At 35.1% G+C, this 18,484-nt stretch overlaps 1 protein-coding gene across 3 annotated transcripts; it reads left to right on the top strand.

Moving 5' to 3' along the window:
• The first annotated feature begins 20 nt into the window (after positions 1-20).
• Positions 21-14,415, top strand: LOC128243336 (vacuolar protein sorting-associated protein 35-like). 3 transcript variants are annotated; one of them, XM_052961045.1, is made up of 18 exons: positions 21-39; positions 389-487; positions 1,532-1,628; positions 2,064-2,187; positions 2,530-2,712; positions 3,225-3,444; positions 3,813-3,896; positions 4,675-4,784; positions 5,609-5,705; positions 5,992-6,140; positions 7,608-7,628; positions 9,900-10,107; positions 10,665-10,820; positions 11,125-11,247; positions 11,705-11,884; positions 12,282-12,518; positions 12,953-13,096; positions 13,534-14,415. In XM_052961045.1, the coding sequence occupies exons 1-18, from the start codon at positions 37-39 to the stop codon at positions 13,705-13,707; spliced, it is 2,409 nt and encodes an 802-aa protein (XP_052817005.1). In that variant the 5' UTR covers positions 21-36; the 3' UTR covers positions 13,708-14,415. The 3 variants fall into 3 exon arrangements, with proteins under 3 accessions (XP_052817005.1, XP_052817004.1, XP_052817006.1); XM_052961044.1 differs by lacking the exon at positions 21-39 and having other exon boundaries at positions 383-487; XM_052961046.1 differs by lacking the exons at positions 21-39; positions 7,608-7,628 and having other exon boundaries at positions 383-487.
• Positions 14,416-18,484: the final 4,069 nt, after the last annotated feature.

The following is an 18,484-nucleotide window of genomic DNA, read 5'->3' as shown; positions in this document are numbered from 1 at the left end:
AAAATAATCAAGCATAGAAAGTCACATGACCTGAAAATGGTGGGTGTCAACCAATAAATAATTAGAATATTTTATCTTACTCTCATAGTTTAAGTTTCGTGTAATACAAAAAATACGTCTAAATATGTTCATTTTGTTTGTTTCAACATCTACCTAACAATTTAACTGAAAACAATTGACAAACTTGATTATATTGAATTATCATTCTTTTTCGCGACATCATTTACATTATTTATTCAGAAAAGGGTTAATTTTATCCAAACTTACAGAAATTTTACCTGATATAAGTGATGTAAAACATTTATTCCACATGTTTGTTTATTATCTGTTTTTAAAAACATTTCAAGAATAATTTAACTAGCAGCAAAACATGTATTCTCCAATGCAGCCGACGCCTCAGCTGTCACCACAGGAAGAGCAGGAGAAGCTCCTTGAGGAGGCTCTCAGCATTGTCAAAAACCAGTCCTTTCAGATGAAAAGATGCTTGGTATAGTAATAATGAAGAAGCATTTTTGTAGCTGATACAATTTAATAAAAGCTAGATAAGATAGATAATTTTGTGAGTAATGCACCAATCAATTGTAACCATGACCCCCCATTCCCCCTCCCCAGGTCCGGGGAATAGCGGGGACGTTGAAACATTGGTCCAGCCAATCCGAGGGTAAATCCATGCACTGGGGACAAACTGGTGGTAAAATCCCAGCCAAATGCCCTGGGAACCCGGGACATCCTAGGTGAGGCCCATTTCACGCAAAAACAAAACCACTGCATTTAATCGGCACTGCAGGGCCACCTGGAAGGTAAAACCACGGCCCATTTCCACTGCTATCCTGGGTATACCCCAAGGGGAGGGGGGCGTGGTTACAATTGACTGGTGCATTAGCAAGACATACCAGCAGGAGAGTAGACCTCTGACACTTTTTAACATATTTTCAAATACCTTTCTGAGCGATATCTGATTATCTAAAAACATAACCTTTTTTTTTTAATTGCAACACAAAGTTTGCCGAAAAATTATAACATATCCTTTTTTCAATGCTTCAAAAATAGGTGCACTTATTGGGTCAAATTCTAGTTCTAGAGCTTCTTTATAACCCTTTATCCTAATTTAATGTTCAATTGATGACCAACATGCTGTTTTTGCATATATCATACACAACAATTATAGGAAATGAAACTAAATGTAATTTCGTTGAACAAATGATTCATTACAAATACTTTATCAATTTCGTGCAGGCACTTGATATAGCTCTTTACAATGCAAAAATATTGACTTCCTAAGTTCTACTCCTGTCAGAGATCTACTCCCCTGCTGGTATAACAATAAACATAATAAACATCAGCTTAAGTTAAAGCTGTAAAGAACTGTCAACAAAATCAATTGTGTCAAAAAAATGCATTTTTTTAACCAAGCAATATTTGAAGAAAAACTATCCATTATCATAAGTGTTTGTTAATTTTTACTTGCTTATTTGTTTTTTTCTTGTTGTTGTGTTTTTTGTACATGTAAAAAATAATCTTTTTGTTTCAGGACAAAGGAAAGCTAATGGATGGTCTCAAGCATGCCTCTACAATGCTGGGAGAGCTTAGAACATCAATGCTGTCGCCAAAGAGCTATTATGAACTGTGTATCCTTACAAATAAAATAATGAATTTTAATATTCAGTGGGGGGATTACCATCATTTTCAAACAAAGATCAGGGTATTTCTGATTAGGAAAAAGTCATTTTGACTGAAATTGGCAATTACCATTTTCCCCAAAAGTAAAGAAGATTGCAATCAAAAATGGACAGAGAGAGAGAGAGAGAGAGTAATTTAAAAGACTGTGATTACATTTGTTAGATACCACAAAAAATTGTACAAATCTTATTTGTTAAATTACTTTTTCAATTCATATTTGTTTGGGAAAAGTTGTTTAGGCATTTGGAATGTGGCCGAATATTGGGACCAAATTGGACTGAAATCAAACACTGTAATTGTACCCAAATTGTATTCCAAATTGAAAGGGTACTGTTGTATTAATTTGTTGAAAAACAACATAACTATCCTTAATTCTATAGAAGACATGTCAATTTCTGATGAGCTGCGACACCTAGAGCTGTACCTGGTTGATGAGTTTCAGAAAGGGCGTAAGGTTTCAGATCTTTACGAGCTTGTGCAGTATGCAGGCAATATTGTCCCACGTTTGTGAGTAGTAACTGAAACATAATTGTTTTGTTCTCGGACTCAAAAGATTAAGACTTATAAATACAAATCTAAATGTACTTGTGATTACTCCTGCATCTACATACATAATATTATATATACACTTTACAGTTCATGTTCCAGAGCAAACTTTTGATGTAAGCTGATGCAAAAAATGGACTGTTGTCAATAGTAACCTTTTATTTAGGAGGATATCAGACACACTTTGTGTTTAAAATTAATGTCAATTGTTTTGCCACCTAACACTCACATGTGTTTTTCTGATCATAGTCATGATATCAAACTATGAAACAGAACTTATATTTTCTCTTTGATCTGTTTCAGGTATTTGCTTATCACTGTGGGAGTCGTATACATCAAGACCAATGAGTTATCCCGCAAGGACATCCTGAAGGACCTGGTGGAGATGTGCCGTGGAGTACAGCACCCGCTCCGTGGACTCTTCCTCCGCAACTACCTACTGCAGTGCACCAAGAATGTCCTTCCTGATGTGGAGGTAGAAGCTAGGTATGATAAATTCACGGTGTAATATACAATTTCTTTATTTGTAATGCATAATATTCACATGTGGAGAATAGCACCCAATCTGTGGACTCTTCTTTCACAATAACCTGATCTTGTAGTCTAAGAATGCCCTCCCTGGTGTGGAAGCTAGGTATTAGGGATGTAAATTTTGCATCATGTCATAAAGGTATTATTTTACTATATTTACTTATTTTATTGTAACAAATGCTGTTTAATAGTAGTCATCTTTGTCCCTGAACATTTTAAGGCTTCATTTTCTTACCTGGATTGCATGGGTATATATGAAACATTAGATATAAAATATCTCTGAAAACGGAAGTGAATAAATAGTGTGTATTGCAATATTTACGACTGTACTTAAAACATACAAACAAACAAATGCAATACTGATAAACTGAAGGTAAACTGTCACATTCCTCCTTTGGTCCATAGGTAAATAAAATATCAGTGACAATGCAACATATATACAAGAATAAAATTGAACACTATTTCAGTCAAAGCGAGTATGAAGCCGGCACAATTGGTGATTCAATAGACTTCATCAACCTGAACTTCTCCGAGATGAACAAGCTGTGGGTGCGCATGCAGCACCAGGGCCACACAAAGAACAAGGAGAAGCGTGAACGTGAGAGACAGGAGCTCCGTATCCTCGTGGGAACAAACCTCGTCAGGCTGAGTCAGCTGGAGTGCATCGATATACATAAATATAAGAAGGTGAGATAAGATGGGAATTTGGACCAGAATATGTATAAAGCTGTTCAGATTTATGGCTAGTGTATTATCATGTGGAAGTATTTAGTTGGTATCTAAATTTGAAACATGCATTGCTTCATAAAAAATCAAAGTGATACAGTATGTAAAGGTATTCCTTTTCAAAGGTGAAATATTATATCAGTCCATTTTTTGTCGACAACTTTTCAAATTTTAAGATATGAAAACTTGCTTAAGAAATTCAAATATTGAAACGATTTTTTTTGTTTGGACGGTGCTCATAGGATCATGAATAACACTACATACAGCAGTGTATTTTATTATTCATATGTATAAAACTGGCCATTTATGGCTTTATGTTTTGATTACAGAATGTGTTGCCCGGAGTCCTGGAGCAAGTTGTCAGTTGTAGAGACCCGATAGCCCAGGAATATCTTATGGAGTGTATTATACAGGTAGGTCTTCGGTGGGGAGTGGGGGCTTTTATTAAATTTATGAATTGAGGGGTTGATGTCATTATCGGGGTATGAACGCAATTGGGCTGGTCTAAGTGTGTGGAGTCCGAAGGACTCCACGCGTACTTTGACCAGCACAATTGGGTTCATATCCCCGATAATGACATCAACCCCGCAATTCATTACTTATATTTACACCAACAGTTCATTATTTAATTAAAAAAATGTTAAAAAAATAATTCATTTCAGTAAAGAAAACCTTACAGTAATCCTTTCTTACCCATTCTGTAAATCGAACGACCCGACTGTAACCGGTAAATATTTACATGTATAAATGTAGCTTTTGGTTGAAAGTTGCTTTAATTGTTAATTAAAATAGTTTTGAAATATTTATGTCAGTTTGGGTCGTAACTTAAAATTTTATATTCTAGAAGTTAATTTTAAATAATAATTGCTATTTTAATTAAATTCCGTTAGATTTGACACCGATTAATATAAACGAATATTGCACTGAACAATACTGTACGTGTATTTCCACTTGGTCTGTAGTCAATATTATTCTTACTCTTATCCTAAGACATGCATCAGTGATTCTATTTAGCTTATTGGACAGCTAAATATACAAGCCAATCAAATCACTTAGACGATTATCTCAAATTAAAGTTCAGTCTTAGTTGGTTCTCTAAAGGGCCCCAGTACATGCTATATGGCTTTGGTAGGCATCAGAATGTTGTGCGCTTAAGAGGCAAAAATGATATTTACTTAATTATATGTTCAGGTCTTCCCAGATGACTTCCACCTGCAAACCCTGACCGCATTCCTCCGAGCATGTGCAGAACTTCACGCCAGCGTCAATGTCAAAAACATCATCATTTCACTCATAGACAGGTAGTTCTCTTGTCTTAGACCACATGTTTTGCACTGTTGAGTTTTCATGAATTAAAATGCTCTGTTTTGGTCATGATTTATATTTTGGGAATTATTAAACTCATCAACAAAAGTTGTTAAAGGTTTACAAAAATATCAGATCTTAAAATTAACAGTAGTTTAATGAAAAACTTCAGAATAACTTGTTTACAAACTTTTATATGTAAAGCAGCTGTTGTCAAGGATCAATAGGGGTTAGTAAAAAGACCAGATTCTCATATGCTTACCGGGTATTTTGAAAATATATCTTTCTTATCATAGTTTTAAAATGTTTCTTTTGTCAACGCCTGAGGATCATGAGCTGTTTAAACAATGTTCATTTGAAGCAGGGTTACGATTAAGTATTTCCTCCAATAAAATGACATGCATCTACAATTCTGCACTGTATTAAAATGGGCTGGATGGGGCTAAAATGATATTCCAGGTTTGGGAAATAGGAGGGAATCAAATTGTATTTAATGTTTAGAGTGTGGAAGGGGCTAAAATGGCTTTCAAGTTACAAGGGGTCGGAGGGGTTGAATGGTATTCAAGGTTAAGGGGCTGGGATTGGCTAAAAAGTTATTCAAGGTTTAAAGATTCTTAACTTTATTAAAAATAATTCACTGCTGAATGCATTTATTGCCGCCCAGGCACATTTATTCAGAATGAGAAAGGGAATGGACTCAATGGAATACCCTCAGTGATTCAGCTGTTTGACATCTTCTCTTAACATAATTATGCTAAAGTAATGTATTGAATTAGGAAAAAGACTTTGATTGACTCAATTTAATCATTTATCCCCACAGACTGGCACAGTTTTCCCAGAATGAAGAAGGAAGTGGAATTCCATCAGAGATTCAGCTGTTTGACATTTTCTCTCAGCAGATCTCACAAGTTATACAGGTAAACTGCATTGTAGTTCACAACAGTTAAATAATACAATTGTATTTATCTCGATTTCTTTTGAAGTGAATATGAAGGCATATACGAATGTTTAAAAGAAATCCTTGGAATTATGTTTGAAAGCGCTTATACTGTGTACCAGTATGTGGACTGAGGTTTGCAGCAAAAATATTCTGTCATTTCCAACTGAGTTGTCCACACTCCTGTGTTATTCACTTTTTGTCAGCAATTTGCTTGTGATTTAACAAGAAATGGAAATGAAAGGTCAAAATTTAATTTCTCCCAGAATCGTCAAGAAATGCCCCCTGAGGACATTGTTTCACTGCAAGTTGCGCTGATCAACCTGGCCCTGAAGTGTTACCCGGACAAGATCGTGTTTGTGGACAAGGTGTTGGAGACTACTGAGGAAATCTTTAATAGGCTCAACCTTGACCAGTGAGTGCAATCTTGTTATCATGTCTGTTTCGTGAAATTGCATGTATTAACTCAAATTCAAGAATATAACCGTTTACAAAATATAATGTAAATGGGTTACATTATACCTCTTTCCTAGTTCATTCGTTGCTTTATATAAAGTTTAGTCATTGTCACAGCCTTGATGTCATCATTGTCATTGTTTTCAACATGCAAAAGATAAGAACTTTAATATTGGCCAAAATTTCAACACTTGATTGATAAATAATGTAAATGATGTCGTGGAAAGTGAAATTTGACACACATGTTCACTATCACATATTGCAACTCATGTAGCAAGTCTCAACTCAGGCTAAACTATCTGTTGAGTTACGGTCCTTTAAGGATGACTGGAGAGCGTTAGCAACCTCTTGTGTTGCTGTTGTCTTAATTGTTTTATCCTGTTGGGTTTTATCAAGCAATTCACCTTGTAAAGTGGTGTAAAAAGTGTTTATTTCTATTTTTAGTATATTTAAACTTAAGTTAATTTAAAGACAGTTATAAAGTCTATGAAAATTTAAACATGTTTTTACAGACACCACTTAATAAGCAACCATTGGATAATAACTGGCAAAATAAAATTGTGTTTATGCCAATGAAAAGATGGATGGACATCAGCCCTCATGCTAATTCTTCTCTTCTCTGTAGCACTTTATCACATACAATGTATCTTTAGTTAATTTTAAATATTTAACATTAATTCATTTTCTGACTTTGTTCGTGTTTATCTTTATTTAGGGGCACTGTTACTTACAACTTTTGTTAATCTTGGAAATTGCACAGAAGTAATAATTTACAATTTGTTTGTGCACCTTTGTTCAGTGATAAACAAGTTAAGATTCGATATTAAAAGTGATAAAGAAGTTAAAATCAATATGTAAAAAGATAAACAAGTCAACATCGAAATGTAAATAATAAACATGTCAACATCAATTATGAAAAATGATAAACAAGTCAACATTGATAGAGTAAAAAGTACTATCACACTTCAATGCTGTATTATGTTTGTGAGACCGTACAACATGCAATGGACCTCAACGTTACTTACCAACCAGTATAACACATAGAGGATGGACCTCAACGTTACTTACCAACCAGTATAACACATAGAGGATGGACCTCAACGTTACTTACCAACCAGTATAACACATAGAGGATGGACCTCAACGTTACTTACCAACCAGTATAACACATAGAGGATGTTAAGAGTTGTTTGTCAATATAAAATGTATAAAAGAAATTTATGAACTTGATAAAAATGACCCTTGGTACCAATGTCGGTCATCTTTAGTAAAAACGATTTACTTTGCTTTTCCAATTATCACTTGTAATCAGAAGTTTTTACGCTAGTTAAATACCAGCATAAAAACACATATTATGTTATGATGGTTGATAAATTTATGATATGAAGCAGGATATGTTATAAAAATGGCCATTACTATATTTTAGCTCCCGCACAAAAGGAAAAGGGTGAGCTCCATGGCTCTCAGCTACATTCAACTTCCTGCATATATATTGCTTCCAGTGTCCATGCACAATACAGCTATTTTGAGAAAGAAAACAAAAATCCAGTCCCCTGTATATACCCTTGTCATATACCCGGGTACACTATTACGCTCTGCTTCATCGAGTACCGTGGGACATTTTGATGGGAAAATCTAGAAATCATGAATAAATTATGAGGCATTATCATTGATGCCAAATGGGGACCTCTTTAGGATCAGAATTAAGATATAACGTTTTTATCCAATATGTTATTAATTTTGTAGTAACCAAACTGTTGTATGATGTCGTGGTTAATATTCTTAGTTGTAGAGTGTTAAATTGTAATTTTAATGGAAGAAGAGTTTTCTCCCCTGCCTCATAAGATTCATGAAAACAAGATTTGTCATCAAATTTTCCTGTGGTACTTATGAAGTATAACGGAATAAAGTACCGGGGTTGCCCACAATGTGTATATACCAAAATTGTAGTTTACCCACCTACGTAAAAAAAATCAAAATTTTAATATAGGTAGTTAATAGTACGTCCATTTATGGAGCAATTTGTGAAATACAAATAAGCTTCATTATCAAAGTGTAACATAGGCCACACCAAACTAATGGTTCGTGTGTACGATTTGGGCAGAGAAATAGGGACTAGGCATAATAAAATGAAAATACAGTTTTTACATTTTGTTTACCGTTAATAACTGCACTGAAAAAAGGCAACACTATTTTTTTCCTCGATAGTAAATATTAAGAATCATAATTCTGAACAATTATAGCTTTATTCTTCTTGCATTGTGTAAATTTAAGGGAATAACATGCAAAGAATTTAGCTTATATAGCTATTACAGTATTTTGGAAGCTGTTAGAGTGAAATAAAATCTTGTTTTGTATTGTTTAAGCAACATTGCTTCACTTTAAATCATTTTTGGTGTGCTATTTTTTGGCAAAAATAACGAGCGGTTTCATTAAGAAATTAAAAATATCCAAAAACCGAAACATCAATTTGATGTGGCCTTACATACATGTTCATGTATAAAGCATACACTTACGGATGAATATTAATTCTATTTGAAAACTGCCTTGGAAATTTATAAGGTAAAGTTTGTTTGTACCACGATACCATCTGTCTCTTTATTTTCCCCATCTGTTCACTATATACATGTATGCCGCATTCCTAGTATCTGATAAGTACCAGGCCCCAGGTTCTGGATTATACTGAAGTAATTTCTTACTAACTCAACTCATTTAAACACAACACAGCCAAGCATTGAACATTTTTTTCCCTGTCATGATAATATTCTTTCTATTATATGGAGATCGATTTGTGGTGAACATTTTGAACAAGAGATGTTTTAGAGCAAGAAAAACATGTCCTTGAGTTATTACTCAAGACTTATAAGTTGCACTCTGACAATTGTTTTTGCATATTTAATGACCTTATTATGGCAGTTTACACTCAAAATTTGGTAAAATATGAAGAAATATAACTAAAATCAAAATATAAAAGACCTATATTTTTTTCCTTTCCATTTACCAATATACACAGGATTTGAATTGTGTACTCAGTGGTGTAAGAACTTCAGAATCTTTTAGAAACTGGGGCTCGACATCTGTTCTGTCAAATACATGTGTGAAATCATATCCAGAACCTATCTCTATATCCCCAAACAATTATGTGAGACACAAATATGACCAACTTGAAGGCTTGCGAATTAAGGACGATCACATTCTTTAGATTTGCTTCCCATGATCTGTTGTTTGCACATTTATATATTCTGCATTGTTGTATTAGTGTGCTTTTATTTACAGAATAACAGAACTATTATTTTTTTCCCAAAATGATTTACAGTACTTTATTGTAAGTCTTGCTGTTGTTATGAAATAAGTTTAACTGCATGAAAGCTTTCACCACCATGGGTGGCCGTATCGACAAGAAGTGTTTAAAGTATTGGTTAGCTATGTTTATATAAATGATTAGAAAGAAAATGCAAGAAAGATTCCGTCCATTGCTTTATCAATCTGAAATGTTCAAGTCAGAAAACCAAAACAACAACAGACACAAACGTGCACTAATGCATTGAAGAGCTGGGGTGTATGCACATCTTTGTGAAAACATTTAAAAAATATGAAATAGTTTTTGAACAATTTGTACATATCAGTTCTTGAAGCAAGTGCAGGTTTATGTTTTCTTACTTGAAAATATCAGAATAATTATAAACAATAAAACGCAGCTTTTCGTACATTCTACTAGCCTGGAGCACGGCAGCCCAGTGTCTAAAGAGTTGATGCGTCTAATGAAGATCCCAATCGACACCTACAACAACATTCTCACGGTGTTGGAGCTGCAGCATTTTGGCCCGCTGTTTGAGTACTTTGACTACCAGAGTCGGAAAGTAATGAGTTGTTACCTCGTCTCAAATGCCCTGGAGAATGAGACAGAAATACCCTCACAAGAACAGGTAGGAAACAAGTTTATTTTTGTTTGCCAGTGTTTTATTTGTTTCTATTTGCAATTCCATTATAGCATAACATATTATATGGATAATATAGCATGCATATGAAAGAACTTACATGATGACATTGTTAATTTCAGTTCTAAAAATCCAATTAAACTTATTGCATTTTGAGCATTAAGTACTTGATCTTTATTTGGAAATGAGTTGATAAATAATTTGGCCAAGTTTTGTAGAGTGAACAGGTTTGTATTTATAGTAAATCCCAATCAATTTTTTTTTGCTTTATTGCCATTACTGTTAAACCCCACCAAAATGGAAATATGCCTTGGGGCAAATACGTGGTTGTTTTTATATGACATGAAATATCCACAGTTAAACATATTTACACCACCTTCATAGATGGGGCACATTTACCTCTGAGGTAAGGAAGTAAATATACCTTCACTGTTAATTCCATTTATATGAACATGAATGAGCATTGTAGCAAATTTTCCAAGGGACAAATTCTGTCATAAAAAAAGAAGCATATGTTATTAAAGTTTTCATTTCTCATCCTGCAGGTTGACAGCATGTTGTCCATCATCAGTGTGCTGGTTCAGGACCAGAATGACCAACCGGAGGAAGCTGATGACCCCGAGGACTTCGCGGAGGAACAGGGCCTCATCGGACGATTCATTCACCACCTGTTTTCCGATGACCCAAACAAACAGTATCTTGTGAGTTATGTTTTTTTTTTTTTCAAGAAATAAACCATAAATTCATTTGATAATACCGGTATATAAAGTATATTTTTAGTAATATAATATTGAATAATATACCCTTTGTTGAAATTTGTTTAAGGCATTATGAGAAATCAGTATCTGAGATATGTCCTAAAATGTGCACTACAACAACTGCAGTGAAAATATTTGCTCATTACACTGGTTTCTTTACCTGGGTTTATCTCATTTGCTGTATGTTATGTATGGTCTGAGTGAGAGAATATAATAAAAATGATAGACATAACATGTGTTTTTACAGATCCTGAACACAGCTCGAAAGCACTTTGGAGCTGGCGGAGACAAGAGGATCCGCTTCACGCTTCCTCCAATCGTATTCTCTGCATACAGACTGTCTCACAGATACAAGGAAAGCGCAGAGGAGGTATGAAACCAGTCCATGGACTAGTTACCTTATACTTGAACAATACATAAACATGAATATCTAGTCATCTTGTCTATTTCTAGAAAAATAAAATGCTATTATAAAAGCCTTGATGTTTGTATGTATACATAGTTGTATAAAGTCTTTGATGTTGGCCATAACTCCAACCAAAGTTAGGATGTGAAGTGGTTCTCCTTGCACATATGAACCTTAATGTGTTTATTTGTGACAGGACTTTCTTCTCACCAAAACTATCCAGATTTGCATCTGGAAATTGATTTGTTGTCACCAAGCCGGCATTCTGGACAAGTGGGTTACATTCAGGCAATCAAAAACACAGGACCACACTCGCACACAACTCTGTGCGGATGTAATAATGTACAAGAAATGTCGTAATATTGTTCCACATTATAGTAAATATATAAAAAACTATGTTTAAACCAATTCCTGCTTACAGGATGAGAATTGGGAAAAGAAATGCCAGAAGATCTTCCAGTTCTGTCACCAGACCATTGGTGCACTCATCAAGGCAGAGCAGGCAGAGATCCCACTGCGACTGTTCCTCCAGGGGGCAATGGCAGCCGGCAGTATCGGCTTTGAGAACCATGAAACTGTGGCTTATGAATTCATGTCACAGGTACCGTACAGGGGGAGTCAGTGGGGGTTGGGTTGCTGTAGAGGTTGAAGTAGCAAATTGCAATTTGAGTATAAGACATATTTACATGATCAAGGCCACTGAGTCTGGACATAACCATATACCTACAAATAATACCCCCATCTTTCTTTCTGCATCCGAACCAAGATTTTGAATTTTTCAATAACTATTTTGAATTTTCTTCTCTCTAACAAACTATGTGTAATAAGAGGTCAACCAGGGGAGATCCTCATGCCCTCTCAGAATGTACACCATTAGTTTTGTTAACTTAGGGTACTGACTTAAACATGATTCATATCAGCTGAAGGCAACTGCTCTCTTTACCTTTAATCAAAACAAGAGAGCATTATGTAAGAGAATTACACTATTCATTGACCAGGCCTTCTCCCTGTACGAGGATGAGATCTCAGACAGCAAGGCCCAGCTGGCAGCCATCACGCTCATCACAGGCACGCTCGAGCAGATATCTTGTTTTGGGGAGGAGAACCACGAGCCCCTGCGGACTCAGTGTGCCCTGGCGGGCTCCAAGCTTCTCAAGAAACCTGATCAGTGTCGGGGAGTGTCAACATGTTCCCATCTGTTCTGGTCTGGGAAAAGTTCCGCACAAGAAGGGGAGGTAAATATCTTAGTTGTTTTATTTTGTGATACATTTTTTATACTATGCAAGTCATATAGAAATCATGGTTGAGCTGCATTTGAAGTTGATAAAGTTAAAAAGGTATTTATTTACAAGTTCTTATTTGAAAATAATTCCCTTCATCAGTGTGCTGGTTCAGAACCAGACAGACAAGCTAGAGGAAGGCAATGATGCCGAGTTCACAGATTTTTTTTCAAAATTGAATTCATATCTTAACATATTAAATGATACATATGTCACAACTCGATACTGCCATTTTATGTTTTCTTTAAAGCATGGCAGTTGGTTAAAGATTTTTTTGATAAATTTGACAAACAAGTGACAAACAAGTGTGCAGTTATTTCCAAGTATACAAGTATTACAGTTTGTAACTTGCTCACTCCCACTGAAATATTTTCCTCATTTATTGCCAGACACGGGACGGGAAGCGTACAACAGACTGTCTTAAGAAGGGCGTTAAGATAGCTAACCAGTGTATGGACAGTTCTGTGCAGGTCCAGCTGTTTGTAGAGTTACTTAACCACTACATCTACTACTTCGAGAAAGGAAATGACCAGGTATAATTAGCAATCCTTATTTCAAAATCATTGGTGTTTTCATGAATCTTTTGAGTGAAAATGGATACCATGGAACAATCTGTAGATTGTACTACTTCAAATTGACCATGCCGCATGATTTGCTGTACGAGATAAAGAAGTGTTTTGGGTACAAATATATGTATGTTATGGTAAAACAACTCTAAATTAATTTTTTATCTCCATTGGGGTTATTCCTGGTTTGGGGGCTGGTTCCTAGCCATTACATGTAATGTACAGGTGAAAATCATGCATGAAATCTGGTGAGGGAAATAGGCTTCAAGAGATAAAAGCCTGCATGGTTTAAAGGAATCTTTTAGTGAAAAAGAGGTCTATTAAGAGGCCCTATAGTTTAGAGAGAAAAGCCCTGATTTTGACATGTACACGAATGCATTATAATTCTGCCTTTTCATCTCCAGGTGGGAATCCAGGTGTTAAACCAGCTGATAGCCAAGATCAAGGAGACGTTGCCGAGCCTGGAGGCTAACGAGGAGACGGAACAGATAAACAAACACTTCCAGAACACACTGGAACACCTACAGCTGCAGAAACAGGAAGGGGATGGCGCTGACTATAGTGAACTTGTCATCTAAAAACACTAGAACATCTACAGCTGCAGAAACAGGAAGGGGATGGCACTGACTATAGTGAACTTGTCATCTAGAAACACTTCCACAATGACCTTGACATTGTCATCTAGAAACACTATATCATCTGCAGTTCCAAAAACTGCGAGTGGATTGACTCCCTCTGGTCAACTGTGATTTTGATTGATATAGAAACAGAGTTTCAATCCTGGGAATTAACTGACCAAATTGTGAAATGGTCTGTAGAGATCTGTTATATGTGAAGTATGTTTGAAATGTGTAGAGTACTGGTTATATATAAACAAGTGTGTGTCTGTGAAGTGTTGAATAACGGTGTTTTTTGAACAAGTAATGGTTTATTTATCAACCAAAGATCAAGTTATGGGATGAAATCTACTGTAGTATAACTGTTGTCTTCTATATGAGTTGATTGTGTGGATAACTATGGCTAAATCAGTACATTTAGTTTAGTACAATATAAGAGTAAGAGGTGATGATATATACAGACAGTAGATTTCAACTCTTGTTATCATATCAGATTGGTTGGTATTTTTCTCATGTATAATTGACTGCCAAGAAATATTTTCTTTAAATCCAAGTTTAAAGTCTTAATCTTAATGTAATTTGGAATGCTTCAGAACTATTGGTATGGTTATATGTGTACATTTGTTGTGCAATATTTATTATAAGTATAAAATAAACATGAAGAACAAACTAATGTTTGTGTTTGATTGTTCATGAGAATAAAGTCATGTACATGTACAAGATTTTTAGCATGCAGGATCCAGGGCCCATATTCATTAAAGTGACATTCTTATTCAAAATCAATACATACACATGTTAAACAGACATAAATTTTGACTGATAAACCTTTAACTTCTTATTAAATGATGCATTTATGGAGAATATTAATTACTGATAACAAGATTGCAACTGTGTATCTTAACGCTGAAATCGCAAAAATATTAAATGATTGGTAAATGCTAAAATATTTACTGTGATCTACTATCATCTCGTACGCACATTTCTTTCAAATTAAAACTCGTTTTCCCTCATAAGAACCTTTGTTTTTGATATTTATTCATCCTTTTTGGTATATTAAAATAATTGTATTAATGGTGGTAAATTTTATTTGTGAGTAAGAGAGCATCTTTAAACATCTTGAAAAGAAAGTTTGTTCCCAAAGTCATCAACCTGTAAATATCTCAATTGTCATAAAATTATGACATGTGATGATTTCTTGATCATGTCAAAATAATTTATATAGTTTAATAAAAATTCATACATTAATCGATAGCTTTTAATTTAACATGAACATTTGAGGAAATCAACTTCATAAAGGAGATGGCTATGATTACTTGCCCAGGTCACATGAACAGGCTTTCAAGCGGGCCCTTCTTTTCCCTACATTTTTGTGAGGCTCCTACTTTTTCTTGAAAAGGCCCTACTATCCCTTCTTTTTTTGTAAAAATAGTTTAAGAAATAATAGAAAAGTTTTAACTAAATGCATTGATTGAATTAATCTAAATCTTGGTTTTAATAAGAAGCCATTTCTAGTATTTTTGTAGGATCAGTTTGATGCAGTAGGTCTCCAGTGCTGTAAGAGAGGTTCTATGATGGGAATGAGTGGTGTATGTTGACAAGTCTGAGACACCATTCCCAGGTTCATCTCTGCATCCTGTGGCTGAATCCCTCTTGAAGCACTGGTTTCTAAGCAAAGATAACTACATGTACATCACATTTGTCCTTTCCAATAACTCATTTACCTGCCCATACATGCCATATTTCAAAGAGGCTTGCCAGGGGATTTAGGTCTGAATTCTAGAGGATTTTGATATTACACCAGGGGATTTTTACACAGCGAAATTTAGCGCAATATCTACATTTATGATATAAGAATAAATGCAGAAACGCACTCTAATTAAATTATTTTTGGAATTAGTCATCATGGTCCTTCATGGGATTTCACACTCATATTATTATACCCCCAACAAACGAAGTTTGAAGGGGGTATATTGGAGTCACCCTGTGGTCAGACAGTCGATCGGTCAGTCTTTTGGTCGGTCCGTCGGTTTGTCGGTCGGTCTGTTGCAATTTACCTTGTCCGGAGCATAACTTAAAAAACTACTGGATGGAATTGGATTAAACTTATACAATGGTAGAGCATAATGAGAGGAAGTGCAGTGTACAATAACCATAACTGTATTCATGCCTATTACTGAGTTATTGCCCTTTGTTACTCTTTTTTTTTGTCCGGAGTATAACTTGAAAAGTACTGGATGGAATTGATTGGAACTTCATACAATGGTAAAGCACAATGAGAGGAGGTGCAGTGTTCAAGAACCATAACTATACTTTAGCTAATTACTGAGTTATTGCCCTTTATTTGTTTTTTTGCTGTCATTTTTTTTCCAGACATTAACTTGCAAACTACTAGATGGAATTTAATAAAACTTAATACAATGGTAAAGCACAATGAGAGGAAGTGCAGTGCACAAGAACCATAACTCTATTTTAGCTAATTACAGAGTTACTGTCCTTTGTTACTTTTTCTTGTCCGGAGGATAACTTGAAAACTATTGGATGGAATTTAATAAAACTTCATACAGTGATAGATCATAATGAGAGGAAGTGCAGTGTACAGGAACCGCAATTCTATTTCAGCTTATTACAGAGTTTACTGCCCTATGTTACTTTTTCTTGTCCGCAGCATAACTTGAAAACTATTGGATGGAATTTAATAAAACTTCATACAGTGATAGATCATAATGAGAGGAAGTGCAGTGTACAGGAACTGCAATTCTTTTTCAGCCAATTACAGAGTTACTGCCCTTTGTTGCTTTTTCTTGTCCGGACCATAACTTGAAAACTATTGGATGGAATTTCATAAAACTTCATACAGTGATAGATCAAAATGAGAGGAAGTGCAGTGTGCAGGAACTTCAATTCTATTTCAGCCAATTACAGAGTTACTGTCCTTTGTTACTTTTTCTTGTCTGGAGCATAACTTGAAAACTACCGGATGGAATTTAATTAAACTTCATACAGTGATATATCATAATGAGAGGAGGTGCAGTGTACAGGAACCGCAATTCTATTTCAGCCAATTACAGAGTTATTGCCCTTTGTTACTTATTTCTTGTCCGGAGCATAACTTGAAAACTACCGGATGGAATGTAATAAAACTTTATACAATGGTACAGCACAATTAGAACGAGTTCAGTGTACATGAATCATTACACTATTTTCGCAAATTACAGAGTTATTGCCTTTTTTGTGTTGTTTTTTTTTCAAACTTTTGTCCGCACAGTAACTAGATGGAATTTCATAAAACTGCATACAATGATAAATCATAATGAGAGGCGGCGTTCGGGGGGTATTAAACACCTTCAGTGATAGCTCTAGTTATGGATGCTTTACACTGTCACCCTTGAGCTAGTTTAAAAAAAAAAAAAAAAAAATCCTGGGGATTTGCAAACTTCTAGATGGAATTTATCAAAACTTAATACAATGGTAAAGCACAATGAGAGGAAGTGCAGTGCACAAGAACCATAACTCTATTTCAGCTAATTACAGAGTTACTGCCCTTTGTCAATATGTTCCCATTGTCAATAAAGCAATTCTAACTGCCCTTTCTGATAACTAATTCATCTGCCCCTGAAGGAGAAAAGTTAACTCATATTTCAAATGTCCTGCTTTACTTTTTGCTTGTTTGGTTGTAGCCCATGTTTCTTACATGGTTATTGAAAACCCAATATAACATTTAGAAACAGAATTATACAAAAAATGGCAACACCCAACCAAGCCGAAATTGAAACATGGCATTTGAAAGTTAATTTTTCTTCTTCCGGGGAGTAAATCTCACGGTTGAAGTGTATTCAGGGGCAGATGAATGAGTTATTGAAAAGGACAATTGGTTAAGTAGTCATTTGTTCGCATCAAAAAAGGTTGGTAAAGAGCCCTACTATCCCTACTTTTTGCTCGTAATATCCCTATTTTTCCCTACTTTTTCCAAAAAATCCTCCTACTTTTATCCCTACTTTTTGGTTATCAGTCACTTGAAAGCCTGAATGAATAGAAACCTTGGACATGTAAACAATGACATGCAAAGAACTTCATGATAACTTGGTACAATACAGATACTGATTACGTTCATCATGAGGCAAACAATGTAATGTGTTCACAGTAGCAGTCATGATATGAATCCATGCATCAAAGGCCAATAAATGAGGAGGTCAAATACTTGTACCATACTTTTGTTCTATGAGCTGTTCATTCTGCCTGTGGAGCATGGCAGACAGGGATCACGTTGTCCCGCACTGTCATCTGCTGTGTCACTTTCATGTCAACGATTTAATTTCTCATCAAATTTTTGACCAGCATCCAAAGTTTATTGGCAGAATATCTCGGAAGTTTTATAAACAGTCAAATCACACTATTTTTTCACTGGAGTTATGACCTATTGAATTGTCAGATTTCACCAAAAAATCCCTTTACTTGTAGCATACATGTATCTATTTCGTATTCCAACTGGCATTTTACAAAAAAGTATTGTGGTGTTCAAGATTGATGTTGCCAACATTTGCTCTACACAAATCATCAAAGGGCAATAACTCAGTAAACTGCACACAGCATGCGACAGGAATTAAATGTGCGACATATTCAATAACCAACTTAGATTAAAGATAGAATCTCTGTGTTTTGATTGGCCAATAGATGGAACAGAATCACAGAGGCATGTTTAGCTAAGGATAAGAATGATGTTGAATACTGGTCCAGGATT

Source organism: Mya arenaria, chromosome 8 (assembly GCF_026914265.1).
Source record: "Mya arenaria isolate MELC-2E11 chromosome 8, ASM2691426v1".
Taxonomy (NCBI): domain Eukaryota; kingdom Metazoa; phylum Mollusca; class Bivalvia; order Myida; family Myidae; genus Mya; species Mya arenaria.
The sequence above is the reverse complement of the archived record's forward strand: the minus strand, read 5'-3'. Positions and strand labels throughout refer to the sequence as shown.

Coding starts and splice junctions, on each gene's coding strand:
- LOC128243336 (XM_052961044.1), top strand. CDS start 383: ATGCAGCCGACGCCTCAGCTGTCACCACAGGAAGAGCAGGAGAAGCTC. Junction 5,706..5,991: donor AGATCTCACAAGTTATACAG/GTAAACTGCATT, acceptor AATTTCTCCCAG/AATCGTCAAGAAATGCCCCC. Junction 7,629..9,899: donor TCCCGCACAAAAGGAAAAGG/GTGAGCTCCATG, acceptor ACATTCTACTAG/CCTGGAGCACGGCAGCCCAG.